Source organism: Micropterus salmoides, unplaced genomic scaffold (genome assembly GCF_014851395.1).
Source record: "Micropterus salmoides isolate LMB-PRFRI ecotype aquatic unplaced genomic scaffold, ASM1485139v1 Ms_hic_scaffold_4, whole genome shotgun sequence".
Lineage (NCBI taxonomy): Eukaryota > Metazoa > Chordata > Actinopteri > Centrarchiformes > Centrarchidae > Micropterus > Micropterus salmoides.
Genome location: NW_024043372.1, coordinates 17,795,045 through 17,813,570, shown reverse-complemented (window position 1 = coordinate 17,813,570; position 18,526 = coordinate 17,795,045). Strand labels below are relative to the sequence as shown.

At 40.4% G+C, this 18,526-nt stretch overlaps 2 protein-coding genes across 5 annotated transcripts in view; one reads left to right on the top strand and one right to left on the bottom strand.

The window, feature by feature from the left end:
• The window catches only part of vgll4b (vestigial-like family member 4b), a 38,327-nt gene extending 32,912 nt beyond the window's left edge, over positions 1-5,415 (top strand). For both annotated transcript variants that reach the window (XM_038697788.1, XM_038697787.1), the window contains 2 exons: positions 86-203; positions 871-5,415. In XM_038697788.1, the coding sequence (XP_038553716.1) occupies positions 86-203; positions 871-1,127 (375 nt within the window). In that variant the 3' untranslated portion in view covers positions 1,128-5,415. The remainder of the gene's footprint in view (positions 1-85; positions 204-870) is intronic.
• Positions 5,416-5,609: 194 nt separating this feature from the next.
• atg7 (ATG7 autophagy related 7 homolog (S. cerevisiae)) overlaps positions 5,610-18,526 on the bottom strand; it is a 70,258-nt gene continuing 57,341 nt past the window's right edge. For all 3 annotated transcript variants that reach the window (XM_038697785.1, XM_038697784.1, XM_038697786.1), the window contains one exon: positions 5,610-6,970. In XM_038697785.1, the coding sequence (XP_038553713.1) occupies positions 6,938-6,970 (33 nt within the window). In that variant the 3' untranslated portion in view covers positions 5,610-6,937. The remainder of the gene's footprint in view (positions 6,971-18,526) is intronic.

The following is an 18,526-nucleotide window of genomic DNA, read 5'->3' as shown; positions in this document are numbered from 1 at the left end:
TTACTCTTCTCGCACCTGCTCTTGACACAATCGTTTGTTGTTTTTGGAGATCCCTAAATGTTGAGTTTGTGTCCTTGTGTTTCAGAATCGTCCTTCAGTGATCACATGCGCCCCAGCTAACAACCGCAACTGCAACCTGTCTCACTGTCCGGTTTCTCACAACGGCTGCTCAAGCCTCTCTAACAGCTACAGGAGAATCAACAGTGAGTGCACTCATGCAAGTGTTCTTGTGGATGAAGACAGACAGACAGACACGTAACATCCTAGATTGCTGATAGTTACCAAGTATACTATATTGGGCACATGTGTCCCTAAATGTGGATGTAATTTTGGGAACAAACACATTTCCCATACAGTGCAGTTTTTGTACAAATCACCCTTCAGGGAAAACACAGCCTGCTGTCCACATTCAGTTTGACTTCTTTAACTAGTGAAAAAAAAAATCATCTCTGTCAGCGAGTCGGAGTTCCTGTTTATAGCACATGAGTTATTGTGACGACTCAACAGGCTTTGTTTTACTACCTTGTCTGTTATCTCTCTACGTAAAAAGTCACTTGAGGCCTTAGCCAAACATGCGTCTGTTTTATTTGTCCTGTCTGTGAGTGTCGGCCATGTTTTCTGTGGGTTGATAACTTTACTGTGGCCAGTTTTATGATCCCAGTGAAATCCCTATGATCTCATTGGGGTTAACAGTGAAATTTAAAACGGTTATTTAAAAAAATAAAATAAAATGCAATGAAAAACTGAAGTAGATGTTGGAGTTAGTATTTTTTCCATTGTCCTAAAATGCACATTACCAACGTTTCACTGTGGGAACTAAAAACTCTCTCCGTCTCTTGCCTTCTCCTATCCCCTCCCTATCTGTTCTAGCCAACACAGCCTGTGACCCGGTGATCGAAGAGCATTTCCGCCGCAGTCTTGGGAAGAACTACAAGGAGCCCGAGCCCACCGCCACCAACTCAGTGTCCATCACGGGCTCGGTGGACGACCACTTCGCCAAGGCACTGGGCGAGACCTGGCTGCAGATTAAAAACAAGGGGAGCCCCTCGTCGTCCGGCAGCAGCCCAAACTCCTCCCCCGACAGTCACATGGTCAATCACAACCACTCCCCTTCTGTCGTCTCCTGAAGGAGGACGGGTTAAAGAGGGATTTGCCTCCCGTTTCCCCTGCCCTCCCAATCATCCCGGCTCCAACACCCATGCCTCCATCACTTTGATCTGTCACCAGCATCCCAGAGGAAATGCCTGCCTGCTGGTCTGCTAAAAACATCCAAAACCCTCAAACCTGCTTTTTCTTTCTATGCACTCATAGAGGATCAATCAAGCAATAACAACAAGGTTGTTTATTTTATTTTCTTCTTCTGTCCTCTGGTATGGGAATGCCAGACCGTAATCAGTAATGGGTGATGAGGTTCGACTTTGGGACTTGACTGGAGCATCGAGCTGCTCCTTTTCTCAATCATTCATCACCCGTGCATGTCATGCTTGAAGCTGAGCAAGTGTCTGTAGTTATATGTACATAGAGAGGCAAGACGGTGTTTTAATTATTAATTTTTCTTCTTGTTTTGTTTTTGTTTCTTTAACAGTAGTTCTGTATACTGCTTTTGCATTGTGAGATGCCTGACATTTGAAAAGAAAATTGAAGTGAGAAACACTTTGGAGAAAATAATCACAAACCACCTGACTGTGCTACCAAAGAAACCTCAGAACCTGATGTTTATTCACTGCCCACCTCGAAAACAAAACAACAGACAGCCATCTTGTAATCTCCACCTTCTGTTTTATCTCTTTTTTTAATTTTTATTTTCATCCTCTCATTCCCCCCTCTCTCCTGTGCATGTGTTCTGGTGGTTTTGTTACTGTATGTGTACGCTTAAGTGATCGACTTGGTCTGATTTGCACTACTGCCGTAGTGGGTAAAGGGTGGCGTGTCAAAATTGTAATCTGGCAATGTACACACTGGGACTGATGGCGTGGACGCAATCAGGCATAATCCAGCTTTTGTTGGAATCTCTTATTTGATCTCCAAATTTTAATCTACCTGGATGTAATTTCATTCTGACCCTGACAGAAAAGTACATACCAGGGGACTGGTGGGCAGTATGAAATGTTAGAGATATGCAAAGTAATTTGGCTACCATATGATGTATACAGTATCTCCAGTATTCATAGTATATTGGGATAGTAAATATATTGGACCTCCCAGCCCTGCATACCTGCTCTAGGCTGTAAGTACATCCACTTTTTTAATTAAGCCGTGCTGATTGGTATCGGCGTAGACGAATATATTGCCGCCCCAACAAAAAGCATATAAAACAACTTCACACGCTGTGCCAAATTGTTTTTTGTTTTTCACAAGCACAGTCAGGTTATCAAGTCAGCTAACTGTTGGTGTTGATGGACACCGCAGCCATTATGAGAGATTAGGCCTGAAAACCCAGTTGTCCAACCTTCACTGTGTTGAAGGCTACACTCTGCTGAACAACGTGCTTTGATGTGTTTCATGGTCTTAACTGCTGACAGTGATGAGGGGATAGATGACGCCGCATGTCACTTTGTGGTTGGGGGAGAAAGAAAAAAAGAGTCTGGTTTCTCGACCTGGGGAGAGATCATTCACATCTCTTCAAACGCGCCTTTTTGTTTTTGTAACTCTTTGAACACAGGTGTAATTATATTTGGCTTACACCCTGTCACCCCTCCCTCTCATACTCACTGTGGTTTGGTAGATTTCTACAAGGTTTGAAGGGTAAACTAATGCTTTTACAGATGCATGTTTTTTTTTTTAATAGCTGGTATCTATTAATGTTTTTAAGCATTTCAATCTTAACTACTATTAGACTTTTCATTTGGACGTTAGTTGTTACTTCTTTCATTGTCAGTAACAGACATAGACACTATACACTCACTGCTGGGTCAGTTGTACTCCATATTATTATTGTTACTGTTATTATTACACTTTTGTAATTGTTTTTCATTAATATCAGTATGGTAACAAACATCTATAGCGGGACAGCCTCCGGACAGGCTCTGTTTAACGATGAGAGCTGCGCTTCTCAAAACCACCTCGGCCCGGTAACCGCCACCGCTCATCGCAGCAGTGGCGGTTCTAGTGTCGAGTTGCCATTGGGATACGCAGCCCGTAAAGGTTTTCTTAAGATGTTGATCAATCAGTGGTACAGGATGCTACAAACTTCAGCGTGACTAAGCTGAGACACCAAACTGACACAAATTAGTCAGCAGGGCCTTGTTTTTCTGGAAAGCATCTCAGCCTGAGAAGAAAAGTTTCAGAGCTATGAAAAACATAGCAGCGAGATGGTTGCAAACAAAACACTTCATAATTTATGGTTATCTGAATGCATGGTGCGACATCACAGCTTTTTCAGCCTTCGTCAGTTGACTTTTTGTGTCCTGGCTTGGTGTCCAGGCTTTATTTTTTTGTTACTTCAATGCTGTCTTTTCTGAACAACATTGTAATGTTGCTGCAGTGAAGCTAGACTGCTGCAGTCTGAGAAAATGAAGTGGGAAGAGCCTGTGCCAAGGTGGCAAACATTCCTCCTATAGGGAACTTTGTACAGGCCTCACACACACACCCAGCATCTCCACATCAACACACAGAGCTAACAACCAGCTGGGGCCAACTGTCCCAGGCTTTATTGTGTCTTTAGCAGAATTACAATGTGTCCACTTTTTTTGTCTTTGCATCATGCAAATTTGCAATAAAATCCGTACCGTATGATAAAGGAACAAACAAGCATTTGTGCCATAACAGAATTTAGAGAACTGGGGTTGTAACAGGTGGGCAGTAGAAAAGTAGCAAAGTACAGAATCATTTCATGCCCCTAAGCTGATGTTGAAAGGTGACGAGGTTCATATTCGTTTGTTTTAGGTAATTTAAAAAAAAAATCAAGTACATCCATTAAAGAGTTCTCTCCCTCAGTGTTCTAGAGCGTCCACACATTCCATCCTCAGAACCGATGTGACAGAACACCAGCTGATGGTTAAAGTTCTAGAATCTTCACATACATAACATTTTTCATCGTTTAATCTAGTGAAGACATTTCCATAACAAATAAGTACGTTACTACGCTTTGGAGGTGGGGGCAGTGCTTCAGGAGCTGAGCTTCTGTTAGCACGACCTGTGTCACAGCAATGCCCCCCCCCCCCGATTAAGACTTAACATGCTAGAAAACATGAGGGAAAAGGGCTCAGTGTCATGGATTTTTGTTTTTCTGTTATCATTTCACTACCACCCTGTAGGTAGGAGGCTCTCTTTCTGCTTTGACACACTCCCTACACACTGTAGGAAAATCACTTAATAAAAAAAATACTTTTTTATAATAGGTAACTATAAGACCATCATTACGCTGTGCGTAACGAATGTACAGAGAAAAAAATCGTAGGTATTTTTTGAGGAACAATTAATTTGTTAATGATATGTAGCTATTTAATTGTTGGTTTTCCTGTCCTTATATTGTAATCATTGCATTTTCTTTTTTTTTGTGAAAAAAGTTGATCTTTTTTGTTTATAGAGTTTGTCTTGTTAGAGTAAAGGTTCAAGTGCAGGAACACAGTAAACTTATGAAACCACAGTAAGCCACTGGTGTGCCGGTGACAATCGCTATTTCCATTGGTCCTCAATGTTCTGCAATCATTTAACTTGTGTTAAATCATGTGACTTCTGAACAAAAGTTTCACTTGTGAGCAAATGGGAGGTTGTCCTTTTAGTGCCCTCTTGAGCAATTTGCATGTTTTGCATTGATGGAACATAAATTTTGCCACTAGCCTGGTGAGTCTTGGCGGCCATTTCCAAGTAATTTCCATTGAACTATTAAAAATTAAATAAAATTCATCATGTCATAGTCATGGGCTAGCTTAGTCAAATTTCCACCATTGCATGTAAGCAATATAAAATGTGGGTTTTGAAGGTGTTTTGATGACAATGGGAACTGAGCTACAAGTTAAATCATCAGTCCCATTGAGAACTTTTTTTTGGATTGGTTTATAACACCAAACTTAACTGACCTGACTGTATATTTGTAATAAACATTATGGTCAAGTTCATCTGCTTCTTTACCAGTTGGTGAGGCTGAGATGGGCTTTGGGGATGTCGCCCTTGTATCTAATGTTGCTGTTCCCATCTGTGGAGGCCATTTTGCATCTGTAATCAAGTAAACAACATGAAAATTGTGCCGATAAATCAAAGAGGAGTCAGTCTTTACTCGTGACTGTACCACATTTTCCAGATCGTTTTTGAAATGGAAATAGCATGTGCTTCGTGGTAGTAACACTCTGAACTGTAAAAGAAATTTGTATCAAGAAATTTGTGGCTCTGTGTCTCCTACTAAAAAGGTTTTGGCAGGCCACCTTTTTTGTACGTAAAGTAGCCTCGATGAACAATAAAATGCTTTTAAACCACTGTCTGACTGTGTGGCTTCTGTAACTGTGCGTTTGTGGTTGTGCAGTGGTTTAGATAGAGATACTAGAAAAAGGGGCATATGGGTATAATGCAGGCACACTGAGTGCATGAAAGGACATAGCATAGTGTAATAAAGGCACAAGAATGAAGTAGCACACTTGAATTCCACATAAACCACTATTATAAAACAGAAAAATTGTACAGACCTTTTATTCTAGTTTTTGGTCAAATACTTCCACAAGAGAAAAAGAACGACAAAAACCTCAGACTACTTAATGATAAAATCCAAATCAACATCGGTTAATCTCAATTTTGAGAATAGAATCTGAGGGAAAAAAATTTGAATTTTGGATTTTTTTGGAGTCACAATTCCGACTAGCTAACTTCAAGCTCAAATTCTGAAACGAATCTCAGATCTTTTTATTTTTTTCTCCACATTGTACTAATTCTCTTCCAGACATATCCAAGCCGCTGTTGACATTTACAATTCATTACACTGAAAACATTGTACATGTTAGCAGTTAAGACAAATACAAAAAGGCAGAGTAGGAAAACCATAACTTGCACAGACGAACACGAGCATGCGTCAACACAAACACCATAAAGACCTTCAGTTTGTCCACTGGCTCTTTTACATTAAACCGTGCAGTTGTAGGTTCCAGGTTGTCCACAGTAAGTACATCAGAAGCAAACACAGTTCAGTCGCTGAAGTTCAGCAATGTCTGTGTGCAGGCTTCCTCATGAGTTAACACCTTTGGGAGAACCAAGCTGGTTTTAGTAATAACTACTGTATGAATCACACTCTCCAGTAAACAGACAGGGAGATGGATGGATTTTCTGACTGGTCAACTGTGTTTCTGTGTTTTCATAATTCATCTGAAGCTCTTTTCTGAACTGAATGAGCGAGCAGATGTAGTATGTTAAAGTCCTGCCAAAGGACTCTCCAGCTAACCCATTAAATGTGTGATGGAGGGACCGTGGGAGGGATTGGACCTGTGACCATTTTAGACAAAAACAATAAAGCCCCTTTATACAAATGCAGAGTGTTTCTGTCTCAAACACTGATTAAATGTGACTGATTACACATAAGCAAGTGAGAGGAAGAGGTACATTCACCCTTACATACAACAGGTTCATACACAATGTGGAAACTTGTCCTGTTTCTAATGTAACAGTGAAAAAACAGACATTCATTGAATATTTAAGCAGTAAAAGCAATCTGATTCTTTCCCTGTTTATTATTTTTATCATATTACTGCTGAGGGTCTAAACGATTCGTTTGACCTTGAATCCACATGAAGACTAATACGAATTCTAAAGCTTACTTTTCTGAAGACGTTTTGTAATGTACTTGGTTTTGATTACTTGAATTTTATCAGTGTGTCCGCTGTTGTCCGCAAAGCCCTTGTCCCCTTGTCCTTTGTAAGTGCAAGAATTCTTAAACAAAACAAAAACAGAAAGGTGGATTGGAGGGTTGGAGTGTCCAGTCCTTCGGAGGCTCAGGCTTTGTTCCTCCAGTCCTTCAGATGCTCTCATCATCGCTCATATCCCAAATCTAATGAGAAAAAGACACGACAGAAAAAGATATTAAAAACACGGACGTCATTTTCTTTGTCTACAAAACAACGTCCATATCGTTCCACTAACTAGTCTTAACTCAAGGTTCAATTACTAGTCTTTTCGCTGTCACATCTAATAGCTTTCAGTGGCGTTTGCTCAGTGAGATGCGGTAAGAAAAATCCAGAAAAAGCTAGTAACTGGACCTTATAGAAGTTTTATTGTAAACAAACAAAAGCTATTTTTACATTCAGTGTTTTTCCAAATTGGGTGTGTCCTTGAGGTCTAACAAACCAGACGAGTGCATTCCCTTCCTGCAAAGCCAATTTTTATGTATTGTTTACATTCATGGTTGCATGCCTGCAATCTTCTGTGCTGCCTTTTAAGTCACACTACAGCGATTTATATCCAACAACGCAATAAGGGCTCTGATCGTGATTAGCCTCTGATTGTGGTCAAGAGTGTTTGGCCTATAGAGGCTGCACTGATTTAATACACTTCTATTAATAGCCATGCAAGTTTGATAGAACAGGTGGAGACAGATAACCAGGATAAACAGACAGGATTTCCATCTTAAGAAGTTACTTGTAAGAAGAAAGATACACTTCAGAGAACACACAGGGAGCCTGCAGCTCCCCTTTCTTGGCTGCATGGAGAGCTTTGAAAATAATTACTTACAATCACGGCTAAGAGGTTTCTTACCAGGAAGTGACAGCAGCCATGTGACTCTCTCTCTCTCTCACACACACACACACACACACACACACACACACCTCCTTTCCACTACTATGTCAGTAAACAGCCGCCTTCTTGTGGCAGCAGATTCTTCACATTCTCTCTCTGTAAGACGTAATTCACATACCTCTAACACTGTCTGGAATGTTACACACACATGGCTCAGAGCGCACACACACACACACACACACACACACACACACACACACACACACACACACAGGTTTGACACATACATGCTGCATTCCTTTCAATGTGCTGCTACACAACTCAAAAGAGCGGAAATTTGAATTCCAGCACAACAACTGAAACCAAGTGAAACTCGGTGAAATGTAATAGAGTTAGACTTAATGGAGCGAAGATCTTTTTGTGCAGCTCATACCAACAGGGAATACATTTTTGCACACACACGCAGATCCAAATGCACTATTAGGGGCCTTAAGAAAATCCATATCTAAAAGAGACTGTGAAAAAATATATCATTAGAAAAAAAGTCACACTTTTCAGTCCAAAACCAAAAGATGATTGGCTATTTGATTAATTGACTGGTCATATAAGCTCCATGTGACGATTACACACACAAATGCCTAAATCAAAACGAAAATCAAATTAAGATTTACAAGGCTGAACTTATAGGTTTCCAAAACAGTTTTTGGTAAGGTTTTAAGTTTTGGTTCCCAAATTACTTCCTGGTAACTTCCATAGGAGTTGAACATGCAGAAATGGGAAAGCATGGGGGAGCACACAATTCAACATGTTTTAAAAAAAAAAAAAGAGTTTCCGATAAAGAATGAATATTTACATATGTATCCGCGCACTCATTCTTTCAGGGAAATTCTCTAAAATTAGTACCATACTGCATTTTTTTTCTTACCAGGAACCTTTCTAGGAAACTATGAGTAAATAACAGATCTGTAAAATAATACATGACACTGTTTTTCTCTCTCTAACTCTTAGTGCTTATGTGTCATGCTGGTGAAGAGAGGTGAGTGTACAAAGGTGCGGAGTGAACAAAAAATGAAGGGGATAGTAATGGCTCTGCCTCTTCTGCTCAGAGTATAGTCCACGTCCTCAACAGCACACATCAAGAGCTCTTTAGAGTTATTTATACTGTGCATCCATATTTGGCAGGTTCATGTGAAACGGTCAATGTAATACATCAATTTAAAATACACAGTACAAAACTCACTGGATGTCAGCCTCACTAAAACAGAGATGAACCTATGATAAATACTGCAAAATAGCAAGAGATGCTTCGAGATGATGCATTAAACCCAGTCCTTGTACTGGAATAGAAAAGGTGCCAGTACTCTGAACCACTGGCTTTTATTTTAGGCAACATATGCTGGTATGACTACAGTACATCCCATGTGAAATCTATTTCTGTATGAAAATGCTTTGTGTGTAAGTTCACGACCAACCAAGGTGCAAATGAAACACATAATTGAAACAATGAAATACAGCCCATTCCCTTTAAATTTGCAACTTTAATATTCGATGTTTGGATTTAGGTTTAGTTTTTTTTAAGCTTTCTTTCCAAAAGTGAAATATGCATTACATTAGCATTAACTACTACCTTAAAAAACACCTCTAAAGCTGCGTCTTGTTTGTTTAATCACTCCACAAACCGTTAGTTTAAAAAAACGGTGTATGGTTTGAGGTGGAGTGGTGTGCTGTAACTATTTCTTGTAGAACAACAGTTCATTCATCCGCTCAGCACTTCAGCGGAGCGTCTCTGGCTATAGTGTGGGTTGCCACAAGCGGTTGGTAAGCACAGGTTTTAGTATAATGGTAGGCTTCTGTATAGTCAAGATGGCACCAAACCTGGCAACACACTGTGAGGAAAAGACTCCAGGAAGATGTGCCCAGTCACTGTGCATGACTGCTTTTTGCCCCTAAAAACACATTGTCATTGTTTCTGTTTTCTTTCACAGGCTAGTTTCTCAGTGCTTCCAGTCTTTTGTTAAGCTAGGCTAACCATGTCCTCCATACACACAGACATGAGAGTTGTATTGAAAGATAATAGGTATAAGGAGTATTTCTGAAAACCTTGAACTTTTTTTTTAAATGACACATGCTTTAGACTTGATTGATCCCAGGGGGAAAACAACTATTTGTACAAGTTACACATAAACCAGTTCAAAATGCATCATTAATTGGCCTTAAGAATAATTACAATGCCAAAGATAGCTACTAAATGCAGGGCCATAATGTTTGTGGAGAAGTTGTTTCTAACAATAAAAAGGTGGAGCTGCTAAAACCACCTATTGCCTCAGTGGGATCTGCAGCTAGCAACTGAAGCTTGCTACACGGAAGTGACAGCAGCAGCTGAAGTCAAGTTACCGTGGAGACACATTATTCCTTTTCAGTTTCTTTTTCCCCCTTTCGTTGTTTGGATTCCATTCACAACAAGGATGTTTCCAACACTGTTCTCTTTCTCTTTGGCTTTGCTAAGGTTTTAGTCAGAAGCTTACATGTATCTACATCATGCATTCACCAGGGAGGTAGCGGCGGCTATGTGGCCAACAGTCTTTTGTGTCAAAAAAGTTGTCTAACCTGTTCGGCAGCATGTTAACCTGAGCAGCAGTCTGCTGTGCACAGGCTAAAACTGAGTGTGTTTCTGTGTTTTATTCCCGGGTTGTTTTCATTATTGTGACTTCAGGAGGCCTTTTCTCATAGTGTAGCCGGAGAGTTGTAGAGCAGTGTGGAGAATGAGGGACAAATTCATATCAAAGCTGGACGTTCGGCATTTCTGCTCCACTGCTGCTGGGGAGCGCGCATCAAAAGGACAGCAAGCAAAGAGCTCTTTGAAACGGAGCGACACTGGAGCCCCTCTCTGGACGGCTGCCATGCCGCACTGATGGCGTGTGTGTGTGTGTTTTGAGAAATCTTTTGTGCAAAATGAAAGAGAGGCGGGGGGCGAGAGAAAGGAGGCGATCTGAAGGGGGGAGACCTTATGTAACATGAATAGCTCCGGCAAAATGAAGCCAACAACTCTACTACACTCTTTCAAGCACGGCTGAGTACTTGGGATGTTTCTCAACCATTTACCTCTGTTGCTGCAATGCATAAGAAGATTTCTGTTAAGCCCAGATCAAAATAAATTACTTCTCGGTTCGGTCCAAGTAGGGAGCTTATTGAAATCAGTAGCTTCTTTTATTCTAAAGTAATTTGTCAAGCAAAAGTACCTTATCTTTTTACACTTTTTCCCAATGTGAAAAACATATAGTAGCTAACAATGTATGTCCAAATACAGCAGCCATGTCAAACTTTGGATTTGTCCTCATGTTGATGAGGTGTGCAATGGGGCTCATATAACAGCTATAATGTATATAAGTATTAGGAATGGATTTGTCTGCTCTGTTGCAAGCTGCAAAATTAGCATGACCAGCTAGTAAGCAAAGAAGCATTTCATACAGTTGGGGGTTACAGGTTATGTATAAAAATCATGTATGTTACTATATTGCAGTTTACAGTAAAGTTAGTGGCTCTGTCCTGTTTTTGGATTGAATTGGATTTGGGGAAGTTTAAGTTTTTGCCTTCAGCAACCCTAGTTAATGTTATCTCAGATAGCATTATATTATCAAGTATCAAGTTCATAATTATATTTAGGTTGTACCAGAATAGGTTTACATGGTTTCATTTTCAAAAAAAACATCATATTTTTGTCCTAATGCATATTGCTAAAAGCACCTCTTTTCACCCTGCTTGTTGAACACTCAAGTTGAAGCATCTCACTTCTATACAATCTTTGTTTGGAGCTGCACTTGCGCACCAACTAGGTAAGGACTACTAGCCAATCAAAAGCAGAGTAGGGTGGGTCCTGACAAGCAAGGTAATGTGATTCAAAACAAAGCAGTTTTAGCTGGTGACTGTGACTTGACTTGACTGTGAAATGAAAGGGGACTGAAAAAAGATTTTACTTTATTTTTCTCATGCATATTTGTTGTTTTGAATGTTCTACCTTTGATACCAGGCTGCTACCAGTATTTGTCATGTTCTGACCATAAAGAAAAGTTTTAAAGCACAATTAACCATCTGGCTTCTTTAACTTGCACTCAGAAGCAAAAATCACCCTCTAAAGCAGTGGTTCTCAACCTTTTTTGGGACAGCGCCCCCCTATCCATTATCTAGCTCCCTTACCACACCCCCCATCAAAAAAGATGTTTGCTATTTTTTTAATTGTTACTATTGTTATTAAAAACATGGAAAATGTAACAAAAAAGCCATGTGAAAAGTAATTATATTTAACTAATGTTCCTCCCAGAAACTGTGTGTGAAACCAGATACTGTTTTCTTGGATGGGGCACTTAATAAGTTGGGGGCATGGGGCCCCCCAGAAGATTTTGAGCCTTAAACACTTAATTTCCTGCATTCTGGTTAAAATTTCTCCTCCAATTCTGCCTTTTCTGCACCAATTTATGGTGGAAATGTCGAAAAATTCAGGTGGCAGGTGACAATTTATATTATAATAGAATATAATCTATTGAGGCTCTCAGGCATTCTTATTGCTTTTAAATATTTTCCTCCTGTAGATCAACTTATTTAATATCATCGCTGCTGAGTCAACACACATGATTAAGTCTTACCACCTCTTTTGTGGGGAAGTAACCTATTTAAATGTGTTTGTGGCCCCTTTTCATCTCAGTAATAAATTAATCCATTTTAATTAAGTTATTGACTGGACTTTATTAGCTCATCTGTTAATAGCTTATCATAACTCAGGGTTTCCCACAGAATGACAGTGTAACAGCATGCTAGCATCGAAAACCCAGCTGTATTCTAACATTAACTTAGCGCTGCTTATTAGCTAGGCTCCTTACATGCTTGCTAATAACTTTTAATAGCTGGGTCTCCGACATTGACAGCGTTGTGTTGGACAGATTTGTGCAGCTGTGTTAACGAGGGAGAGAGAACAAGAGCTCGAGGGATGGAAGAGAGAGACAAGCGAGAGGGTGTGGTGCGCGAATACGCGCTGCCTGACGATTTTAAATAGGCCTAGGAAAAAAAATCTAAAATCAATATGTGGCGGTCAGCATTGATATTGTGGCAGGCCGCCACAAATAAATGAACGTATGGGAACCACTGTAACTTATCTGTTCATGTTCAAAACTTTCTGCACATTCAGATCTCTCCCACATATCTGAGTTCTCTGAAATGTAAAGAAAAAAAGTCATAATGGGAGACTAACGTCATTAGCCTATTTAAAGAGAATTCATAATATTTTACTACATGCTCTATACTGCATTATGTTACTGATTCGCTGGAAGTATCCCCTCGCCGTCTAACAGACAAAACTGAACGAGACGGGGAGGTGCTCATGCCGGGGGAAAAAGAAACTAACCGACAACACCTGTGATCAGACAGAAAGCTCATGAATAATTCCACACACGTTAACTTCAGCACCTCTGATAAAGTGCCAATGACAATCCCCAACAGAGCAAGACAGGGCTTCAGTTTTTAACATTTTTATAGCCTACTGAACCTACAGTATATGTTGTTTGGCACAAACTGTCTGCGACTCATCACTCGCTGGTGTCGCAGCGAAGTTGTTTTCAGAGTGAGTCTGACAGCGGAATTTCCCTCTTGTAGATGTGTAACCACTGCGATAACAACATGTTCACGGTGTATTCCTCAGAGAAATAAACACTTTTCCACCAAGAAAGAGAACGTCAATTTCCAGAGTTTACACAGTAAACGCCATGTGGGTAAAATTTTAGAGATGATACTCTGACTTCCCGTTCCCGTGAAGGCAGCACGAAGCTGCACCACAAGTAGCTGACGGAGAAAAAAATACAGTCTCGTCCAGTCGTAGTGGATTAAACTGTCAGGTTTTAATGTTGCAGATCACAGTTTTTTGCAAGTAGTTTAAAGTTCAAACTCGTATTGTTGTGAATCTTAAGTATAAACTCGCCTTAGAATTTCCAAATAACAAACGCCCAAAAGCAGCTCAGCGCCCCCCCCCTTCCAAAATATTGCTTCTAGCGGCCCCTATCGTCCTCAGAACGCCCCTGTTGGGAAACACTACTCTAAAAGTTATAATAAAAACAAAAAGATTAAATAATTATTTTACTATTTATGTCCATATCGCCCAGCCCTAACTCATGCACTGCTGTGTAAAACTAAATATAAAGTACAATAATAACAGAAAAAAGTAACTTACACATAAAGACAGTTAGCAAGAAAACGATGCCGGATCAAACTTAAGTTTCACTTTCACTTTCCGGCCGAGCTGCTGCGTTCCATTTACCTCGGAAGTCGGAGGTCGGAGCAGGGAATGACGTCACACCCGAGTTGACGGCGTTCCAGTTAACGAGTCGGAAAACCTCGCTCGGCCAGCTGTTTGTTAACAACTAGCCAGGTTAGCTATTGATACGCCGGTTGATTAAAAAAAAGCATTGTACAGTATTTACTCACACTAAACACTGTAGCAACACGTCCACAGACAGCAGCTGGACAGCACTTCTATGAGACACAAGTACACAGAAGTACTAATAAACAGTATAAACTACAACTTTCACTAACTGTTGATACCTCGACAGCCATCTTGGATCACGAAGTCGGGGTAGTGCGGTAGTCCCGACTTTCCAAATCGGAAATCCGACTTCAGGGGTCATTTCAGTTGAAAGTTCCAACTGGGAACTCGGAAATTCCGACTTACCATATCAAATGGAACGCACAGGCGCACCGCTATAGAGAGGTGATCCATAAGGAAAACAAATCACGGTGAAAGACATATTTTAGAACGTTATTTTAACCTGTAGTTATAGATCATTTTTGGGACCTGCGCAAATGAGAGGAGGGCGTGATGTAGGCTACAGTTGTTTGAGCTAGACAGAACGATCGGATCTTCCTCCAACCACTTTAACTTGCGTCTCCCAATCTTGCAGCCACAACGTCTGCAGCTAACATAAACGTAACATTACCAATTACAAAAATCGGCAAATTTAATACCTACAGCAAATTTAAAACAATTTAAGACCTTAATTTCCCCGATTTTAATTTTAAGCTTTTTTAAGGAGCCGCGGGAACCCTGGTTTAACGGCAAACCATGGTAAAATTCCCGACGGTTATTATTACCATACACATTTTAATTACCATGACAACCGGGTACGGTTTGTTATAATCTCACGGCAAACACTGTCCAGAGTCTCCCAGACGCAGGCGCGCATGCGCAGAATGCAACGTGGGTTTGTTTGGGTCAATGACAACATGGTGGAAGACGCAGCTGCAGAGATTTTTCAGTCACTCTGAAGTCCGGTCGTATTTATGTTTTTATGAGAGTGCTGAGGGAAACTTGATTGAAGAAAATGACCTTATAGTGAACATAGGGTGAGTGAACTTAGAGAGAGTTTAGAGAAATGTCAATTTGGACTCTGGGAAATTGTGATGTGTTACTATTTCAAAGACTGAATATCAATTATAAACAAATTAACAACAATAAAACTGACAGTCAGTTGCCACTTTGCTTTAATTACATCTGTCCTAAGTGGTTAACCACCACACCACACCACACACACATACAGACACACACCGTGACAGCACTGCAAAGGGATTGGCAGTAACACAATCAACACATCTTTCACTCTGAAGCAGCCTTATCGCTTCAGGACCTTGAGTCACTGCAGGTTAAAAAAGGAAAAAGGATTGCTGGATGTTTCATAAAGTCCTACAGTAAGCTGCATGTAATCATTGTGTGAATGTGTTTGTGTCTGTAATCACTCGAGCTCCGGATGATGTGACAACTATAATCCAGGCTATCTGTTGAAACAAGGCTGGGATCTGATCAGATAGAGGAGGTTTTAGCTGGCAGCTGAGGCTGGCGCAGTCACCGCCAACTCACTGCTGCCGCTGATTATTGTTCCCCCACAAATACAACACAAGCCTCAGCATGAGAGTCAATATTTAGCAATACTTACCAGTCTGCAGGCCCGGGTCAAACCACTGCTTCTGGAAAAGTAACGTCAGACCTATAAAATATTTGCTGTCTGGCATTTATCCTGAAGCAACTTTTCAGATCACTGTGATTTCAATGACTTTAACACTTTCAGGCTCAGGGTTGTTGTTTCTTTAGGCGAGCAGATTCAAAACACTGAGTCTACTTACAGGAACACATCCTAAGTGCGGGTGGCCCCAGTGGGAATCCAACCTCTAAAGCCATTTAACTAGGCAGCGCTACACAACCACTGATGGGCTTTGATATTAAACACACATCTGCTTTACATATTAGAACTGACACCAAAGCGCAAAGTCAAGCTTTCATCATGGAGACTGGCTCCATCTGATACGCAATTAGTGGACCACACAGAGTGACGTGGTTTATGGCTGCTGGATACAACAGTGTGCTGCTGGTTGAGGAAGAAAAGTAAGAAATACAGTCTATAAATTTCTGTTTTGTTCTTGTGATGTTGGGTAGTTTATGTGAGTTTTTACAATAAACTGTGTGGACTGTGACTGACATGTGTCATTACAAACGGTATGAGACACACTGTCAACCCACTTCTCTCTGGAAAGATGACACAACTTACTGTTAGCCCTTTTCAGACATGGAAATCTAACCTTGCTGGCGGCTTCTGCTTGTTAAAGTGATGGCTTTTTGTCATTCAGACACGGGGTGTACATTACGTAAATGTTTGCTATGGTTTTGGTTTTATCCAGTCATGACGGGACATTTACAGACAGAGCCACAGTGATTGGGTAAAATGTGCACCTGCTGCCGAGTGGTGAGTTGAAAAGTAGAGTGTTGTCAGGCTGCATCCCTGACAGATTTTAAAACTTAATTTGCCAGTGAAGCCTTAAATAATGAGCACAGTAGCTCGAGGGACACTTTCCCCTCTATTTACAGGGAAGCTTCTCATACATTTTCTCATTAATGTCATCATTTACTACAGAATTTTACTGCTTATTTCAGTCCAACAGAGCACAAGCACAGAATGAGCAAATTTTAAGTTGAGACCTTTAATACGCAAGTGCTTTTAAATACGTTGCTGGATGTTTATTCAGTTGCCATAAATGAACATAGAGAATATCGGGAGGGTGTGTTGGTCTGACTATCGTTGTGGGTGTATGAGCATTTCTTTTGGCTTTTGCCCAGCACGGCAAGGGTAAAAAATAAATCTTACATGAGAAGAATCTCATCAACAACTTTTCATTAGTTTATTACAGTTACTATAGGAAAGAAAACAAGATGCACATTTAATCTGTGTATTTAACCTAGAGCTACTGTTGCCTTTACAATAATGTTGTTAACATTCAATTCAGACGTGTGTTAAGAAAATATTACTAGGTCTTTATTCAGCCCTGCAGTGAATTAAAACTCACACAGGACAGGAGTAAAGGCTCAAACAGTCACTGTGTTTGGAGAAAGTACGGAAACTGTTGGTTTTTAATATCACAAATTCAAGTTTTGTCAGATAGCTGTCATATTCATAATCAGTATTAGATGAGAAATAACCCATCCAGATCATGTTTGACAATGAATTACATTTTTACAGCTAAATATGGAAATATAATGGTGTTTTTAACTACTGTAGCAGGGATTTCAGCAAATACTTTCACACCACAGATTATACAGGCTGATCCTTTGAAATGGCATAATCATCGTCTACAGAAAGTCCCAAACTGTGTTAATTAATTCTTTCTTATCTAAATTAAATATAATTTAAACCTGATCAATCTTTGACCTTGGGGAAATGAAAGAACTGGGCAATTAGTTTAAACTTCACAAAGGGGTGTCGGCCATGGAAATTCTTGTTTCCTCTAACAAATGATCTAACATCTGTTGACCAGGAGGATGCGTTTGATGGTTTATGGTAATGAGGAGGTGGTGGGGGGTGCTTCCTCTTTCATCCCCTCTCATTCGGCCCCCTGAGGGCGGGTTTAACATTCAGAAAGGGGAGGAATACCCACACTGCTACAATCAAAGAGAAATGAATTTGTTTGGAAGTCAAAACAAGACCTTTAACACACTTGGTTTTGAAATGTTTTCTGCTCAGAACAGCTTGGTAGTAGCCAAACCCCTTCACACTTCAGATCTCATGTCCCTTTACATGACTGACCATACACATTTGGAAACCGACACAGATTCAGTCTTTCTTTTTTCCTCTCATCTCTTTTTCATTCTTTACCAATGCACTAGCAAACCACAATCCACTCATCATGGAGACACAATACCTAGGAAACACACTGAACTGGAAATGACCTAAACAACAAAAACAAAATCAGGTGTGTGTTTGCATATGTGTGTTGACCTCATAATGCTAAAATTGCTTTGCAACCCTGGATGACCACTCACCCTCCCACACACACACACACCTACTGATGTGCGCGCGCGCACACACACACACACACACACACACACACACACAAACTGTGGGTTCAGGGATTGTTGCTGTAAATAAATAATGTAGTTTGGGTGTAGCCTTTCTGAGGTTTCAGTTTCCGGTATGGAGGAGTATTCAGCTGTGAAACGAAAGCACTTTGAAGTACCAAAGATGTGATAAGGTTTACAATCACCTGAGGGGCGGCTGAGGGAACAACATTTCATCTTCATCTGGGAAAAAGAAGAAAGCTACTTCCAGCTACTTTTTTAAATCTTAACTTTGGGCTCAGTTCAAACTATGTAATGGTGTGTGACCATACCGTAGTTAAAAAAGCGTAAGAGACCTTGAGATTGGATATATTGAGAATCTTGCCACTTTTCATGTGGCAGACACTCTATTTCCTTTTTTGTGTCTTCCACTGAGGCACTGCACTTCTACAGTGAGCACTTTTGATGGCACACAGATTGAACTAGACATGTAAATATATGCAAAATATT